The sequence below is a fragment of the Protobothrops mucrosquamatus genome, unplaced genomic scaffold (genome assembly GCF_001527695.2).
Source record: "Protobothrops mucrosquamatus isolate PMUCROS unplaced genomic scaffold, P.Mucros_1.0 scaffold1936, whole genome shotgun sequence".
In the NCBI taxonomy this organism is placed as follows: domain Eukaryota; kingdom Metazoa; phylum Chordata; class Lepidosauria; order Squamata; family Viperidae; genus Protobothrops; species Protobothrops mucrosquamatus.
In genome coordinates, this window is record NW_015388057.1 from 77,499 (window position 1) to 84,127 (window position 6,629).

The 6,629-nt window shown below is 42.2% G+C and overlaps 1 protein-coding gene across 1 annotated transcript in view; it reads left to right on the forward strand.

The window, feature by feature from the left end:
- LEXM (lymphocyte expansion molecule) overlaps window positions 1-6,629 on the forward strand; it is a 24,759-nt gene that overhangs the window by 13,456 nt on the left and 4,674 nt on the right. The window contains exons 5-8 of the mRNA XM_029285614.1: window positions 1,445-1,573; window positions 2,130-2,273; window positions 4,830-4,994; window positions 5,352-5,480. Coding sequence (XP_029141447.1) covers window positions 1,445-1,573; window positions 2,130-2,273; window positions 4,830-4,994; window positions 5,352-5,480 — 567 coding nt within the window. The remainder of the gene's footprint in view (window positions 1-1,444; window positions 1,574-2,129; window positions 2,274-4,829; window positions 4,995-5,351; window positions 5,481-6,629) is intronic.

The window sequence follows — 6,629 nt, forward strand, 5'->3', positions numbered from 1 at the left end:
CGGATCCTCCGCCAGACCGCCAGGCCGCCGGGCTGCGGCCTCCTCGCCGAGCCCGCGGCTGAGCCGCCGGCTGAGTCCGAGGCCATCGCGGCCTCCAAATCCGTCGGACTACGGCCTCCGCCCTCGCCGAGCCGCAGGCCGGGTTACCGGCCAGATCTGCATCCGTCGCGGCCTCCACGGCCGTCGCAGCCGAGTCCGGGTCCGGATGCCTCCGTCGCCTCCGTCGCGGCCTCCACAGCCGCCGCGGTCTCCAGATCCGAATCCGTCGCGGCCTCCGCTGTTATCGAGGCCGCGGCTGAGTCCAGGCCAGGTTTTCCGTCGGGACGGATCCAAGGCCGAGTCCAGGCCAGATCTTCCACCAGGCTCCGCCGGGCTCCGCCGGGCACCGGCCCTTCGTCCCCTCAATATCCTCGCCAGACCAGACTGCCGGCGAGCTCAGCTCTCCAAATTGGGGTCGCGGCAAAGCCCTCGACCCACGGGAGGCCCCCCATTTCTGTTGAGGACTCCGCTCCGTCACGGAGCCACCCCGGGTAGGTCCGCCATGTTGCGCACCGGAAATCCCTACTGTATCTCTGAATGCCCTTGAGCTGGGCCAGCTGGTGGTCGGCCTGCTCCGTCTCTGCCGCTTGCCAGCTACGCCTCGGCTGGCACAGGGGGCGGAACCACGCATGCGTGGCACTCCCAGGCAGGGAAAGTCCTCGACTTACGACCAGTTGGGTAGTCCTCGACTTACGACCAGTTTAGTCCTCGACTTACGACCGGTTTAGTCCTTGCCTTCGACCGGTTTAGTCCTCGACTTACGACCGGTTGGGGGTCGCGGCATTAAAAAGGTTGAGAACCACTGCCATAGAGACATATAATGAGAATTAAGAATTTCAGACAACTATTTCCCAAGTGCTTGTCTTGCAGCATGAATAGCCATTTTTATTAGGAAGTTTCTTTGAACTGTTAAAAATAATCTTTTGTAAATCAGTAATCTTTCAGCCACAAGTCCTGTCCGGGGGAGCACCAGAAAACAAGTCTGCTCCTGCTTCTGTATGCCTGACCTTCACTTATTTGACAATTCTTTCTCCAAATTAAATATACCAGTCTCTTTCAACCATTCTAACATAGATGTCAGCATGAAGGGGAGGGGGGGAAATCTACCTAAAGAATGGCTGCTAATGTCATATAGATCTCATTAGGTTATATTAAAATAAATAATGATGATCAACCTTGGACATATATAAAAAAAGACCTGAAGAATATAGGGCAAAATCTGTGCATACCACTCAGTAAACAAATACTGCTGTCCTTGTTTGCAAGGAATTGTGACCTTAGCGCCTAAGCTGAATTCTGGAATTAGGGAATTGTTCAGATAAGATATTTGTTATTTTCTTGCAATGTTTATTATCCCCCCCTCTCTCTCTCTCTTCCCCCCCCCCATATTTCTTGGTACTCTTAGGAATGTTATCCTGGCCCTGGTACCTATGGGAATCCATATGTCAAACTAGAAGAAAGGGAAAAAACCCCAGTGACTGACATAGGAATAATGGACAGTAAAACACCTAAACAATTCACTTTCATCCATACGGCAAGTATATCATCTCATTTTCTACCTCATTATTGTGTGTGGCAGTGGTTTTCACCACTGCTCCCATAGAAGCAACATCTCAACAATTTACTTGTTGGATATGGACTATGAACCTTTCCCCTTCTACAGCTCTCTATAGTCCGACTATGCTCTGGCAACATTTTTTTTTGTTTTTGGCTACATCCCCCTGAAAGTAATCTCACCTCAGTCCATGAATGGAACAAACATAAATCCTCTGAAGCCAAAGCATGCAATGATAGCTGCAAAAAACCCCTGCTCAGATGCTCCTCCATACTACTGAAGCAAAATTGAATACATTTTTCTTATTGGATTACAAATAGCTTTGTGATGTCCAATGGCAACACTTAACTTGACCCATCCTATTTCTTTTTGATTTACCATGGAGCAGCCAGAGCTATGTAATCAAGTCCTGGATCTCCAGATAGAGCACAACTACTGCTAGATAGGGATCAATGTTCAGCAGCCTAAATGTGCCACACTATGCAGCTGTTTTCATGTGTGTCTGCCTGAAGCTTTTTCTCCTGTTTGACTTTAGGGAAGCGGTTTGGGACCTGGTACTTACAATATCAAAAATGGTGTGGATGAGATGTTGAAACGAGTGATCAGTATTCGAGGTCCCTATGAAACCTTCACTGGCAACAGATCAAAGCCTATGGTTTCTGGACATTTTGCTGGTGATGTATGTGTTCTCCCTTTCCTGCTTGCAAGATTATTCCATAGTTTGATTAGTAATACGTAGACTTCCCCAACTGAATGATCACCAGATTTCTTGGACTATAGCTTTGATTCATTATAGCCAGTGCTTTTTTTGTAAAAAAAAAAAAAAAAAAAAAAAAGGTGCCGGAACTCACACATGTCATACAACCCACCTTGCCTACCCTACAAGGTTCCATCCAAAAAAGGTGCTGGAACGCCGTTCTGGGCGTTCTATGACAAAAAAGCCCTGATTATAGCCATTCATCACATTGGCTATGAATGATCAAAGCCGTAGTTAAAAGATTTGGGAAGACACCAAATTGGGGAAAGCTATAATTTGATTGAGACAACTTCAACACAGGAGTGAATTCTTTCTCCCAGTCATTTTCCTTAAAAACAATCTAGGATAGGGTTGTCCAACTTTAAAGACTTGTGGACTTCAACTGTCAGATTTCCCCCAGCCAACAGGTTCTAAGACTTTAGGAATAATAGAATTAAGAAATTTTCTGGTTGGGAATTTTCTAAAAAAAAAAAGTGATGAATGCTGTAATATTATAATAGAAACAAATAATAAGAGTCATGTTACATTTTGCAATCCTGTATTAGATTGGCATTCTATGAGTCCTAGATTCAGTTCTTTCAGGAAGTTTAGACTTGGAAAACTGAATATTTCAGTGAAAATGTCACACTAACAGGAAGACAATGTTGAATTTAAGATCATTTTCAAAAAAAGAAAGATTAGACAACAGCACGTTTAATAATGGGTTTATTACTACTCTAGTAGGGTGCTAAAACTGTGTTTTAAAAGAACCTGAACAACAGCTGACAAATGTGGTGAAGCCGCAAAAAAAAGAAGTCACTTGTGAAATCCTTACCACCATGCTTGCACCAAGCTAGACTGCTTTAAAAAAAACAACTGGACATTCCTTGAGTGTTTCATTTGTTCTGGTCTCTGGTCTTTGACTGTAATAAACTTACTTGATTTGATCACAGACTTAGCACTCTTCCAGAACAGTAGTAAATACATATTCAAGAGAAGCACAAGCAAAAGCTGAAGCCCTCATGGAGATAACCAGATCACACACATGTCTTTCAGCTATTTGGTCCAAGTCAGGTTCCGAGCTTGGGGTAGTTCTATGATAGGTTATTCATTTTCCTGAAAGCTGGTGATGTTAAGAAGGTGATGGTGGGGAACAGGCTTCCTGACATAGTAAATGATTATATCATCCTCTGGCTGCAACCGAAACAGAATAAATTACTGATAAAGGAGAATATTTGTAGCTCAGAGTTGAAATGAGAGGTCCTTAGTGCTTTCTGCGCTTGGCTATTTTCTTGCAATGTTTCATTACTTTCATCAGATGCTATATATTTTGAGAAATGAAACATCTGTAAGAAAACAACCAAGCTCAGAGAGCACCAAGGACTCCTCCCACTGATAAATTAGAAATGGCAATCGGAAAAACCTTTTCTGGTGGCACACAGAGGGTAGAAAAGCACATTAGCTGAGTCATGGGGAAAATCCTGCAGACAGCAGTGGAAATAGATCCACAATAGGACAGCTATTAATATTTCTCACGTTCTAGAACGAGAACAAAATACTCAGCACTGTAGATTATATGAAGCCATTAGATGGCAGAAAACTAGCAGATAGTAAAAAAACAAACAAACCTAGCAGTGTTTTCATCAGTGGGCTTTGGTAGATGTTGTCAAATGTCTTGATTTTGCACTTGTTCAGTTGGACTAATTAATTTAAAATAATTCTAAATATATGAAAAGCTTTGCTCCTATAAATAAGTTATCTCAACACTAGGACCATGGATTCTACAAAAATTACTATTATATTTGATTAATGTATTTGATTATGTGCCATTAAGTCGAAATCGACTCTTATGACCACACAGATAAATTTTCTCCATGGAGATTGGTCCCTAATTTGGTCCTTCAGTTGCCCCCATCGCCACCATAATTGAATCCATCCACCTTGTTGCTGGTCATCTTTTTTCTTCATTTTTTCCCCAGTATTAGAGCCTTCTCTAGAGAGTTAGGTCTTTACACAATATATCCAAAGCAGGATAATTTAAGCCTCGTCATTTATGACTAGTGAGAATTTTCTTAACGGGATTCAGATTACACTGAGAGTTGTATCTATATTATATTTTCCCATAGTAGATACATTCATTTGAAATAAGTTATTTGATTTGATGCAGTTCTGTCTTAGATTAATTGTTCACAGATTTCTGTATGTATGCACACATATACTGGTAGTTCTCGACATAACTATTCCCAGCTGGCTTCTAACAAGGAAAGTCAAAAATATAAGTGGGGTTCACCTAGTGACTGTATGATTCATTTGATGACCATAGTGATTCGTTTAACAACCATGGCAAATAAGGTCCTAAGCGACTCACTTGACAACCTCCTTGTTTAGCAATGGAAATTGTGGTCCTAATTGTGGTTGTAAAACTAGGGTGATCTATATGGTACATTCTACCAGTTTCTACTTCTAAAGCAGTATTTTGTTCTTATTCAATCATGGCAGAGAAGAACCTCTGAGTTGTCTGGTTGCAATATCAAATCCTTCCTGGATGAACTGGAGACAAAGGAGAAAAAGAAACATGGCGTTTTTAGTACGTTTTCACGGGATCCCGATTGCCCAACCGAACGGATCTTCTGGTCCAAAATTGGCATGTTTCAACGTGAACAAGTAGGTGACTTTGCTCTGCTTTTTCAGCAATAAGCTGGCGGCTGATTTTCTTCTGCCATGACATTAACAAAGCAGATAGGAACAGAATGAAGTACAATTTGTTTTTTTTTTAAAGAACATATTTTACTTTTTTCTTCTTTTCAAAGTATCAAAATAGTTTCTCTAAGCAAAAAAACATTAAAGGACACCCAGAATTATATTTACCTAGGCAGCTGTGCAAAGAAGAAAAATGGGGGAGGGACTGGCAAGCAAATCTTCTCCGGGATGTATTTCTGTAATGAGTGTTTAATGAGGATGATGGACATATAGTAAGATCAGTCAATAACAGAAAATAATTGCCTGCTTCTTTTTCCCCAGTATCAAACAGGACCAGGCTCCTATGACATAAAGCCCATTAAGAGAACAGAATATAAAAATCAACCACCGTTCTGGATTGGTGCAAAAAGATTTGACCGAAGAGCATACCGCCTCTGTTTTGGAAATACAGTAAGGGAGAAACTTGATTATAACTCCTTTTCTCATTGCAGCCTTGATACTGGGTGTCCAGGACACCCAGTATCTATGGAGCTTCTCAATCATCCAGGTCATACAGGTAGCCCTCGACTTACAACAGCTCATTTAGTGACCGTTCAAAGTTACAACAGTACTGGAAAAAAATGACTTATGGCCATTTTTTACACTTACGGACATCTCCATGGTAAATCTGCTCAAAATTAAAACGCTTGGCAACTGACTCCTATTTATGACGTTTGCAGTTCCCGGAATCACTTGATCCCCTTTTGTGACCTTCTGATGAGCAAAGTCAATGGGGAAAGCCAGATTCTCTTAACAACCATGTTAGTAACTTAACAACTGCAGTGGCTCACTTAACGACTGGGGCAAGAAAGGTGGTAAAATGGGGCAAAACTCACTTAACAAATGTCCTACCTAGCAACATAAATTTTGGGCTCAGTTGTGGTCCTAAGTCAAGGACTAGCTGTAGTTGTCCCAAAGGTGCTTTTTTTCTTGGGTATTTTTTTGTCTTTGAAAATGTTTCACTTCTCATCCAAGAAGCTTCTTCAGCTTTTCAGTTCAGAATAGAAGAAGCTTCTTGGATGAGAAGCGAAATGTTTTCAGAAGGAAAAAAAAACACAAGGAAGTCCAGTTGCCTTCTGAAAAAAGCACCTTTGGAACAAGACAGCCAGTAAGACCCCAGTCAGCAGAATTTCACTTAGGGAAGGGAGCAGGGACTAGAAAGACAAGAAAGACAGATGACTGTCACAACGGGGTTTATCGTGCATTGCAAAAGAGATGGGACTTGCAAGGCATGGTTGTGTCACCATCATCTTGACTTTTGAGATGCCACCCCTTCTGCAGATGTTCCTGGGAGAGAAACTGGGTTCAAAACCACTCTTTAATAAAGCTTGTTTTGCCACTGTCTCTTGGGAGATAAAACCACATATGGATCAGTTACTTCGATGAAGGAGATCATTCCAAGGTGCTCTAATAACTTGGGGCCTGTTCGTAGTGCCATTAACTTCACTTTGTAAGTTGTATGTAAGAGATAGGGGTGGGAGGGAGAAAAATTGCCTTCCATTTCTGTCTGTCTGTTTGTCTATCTACTATCTGTCTGTCTGTCTGTCTGTCTGTCTGTCT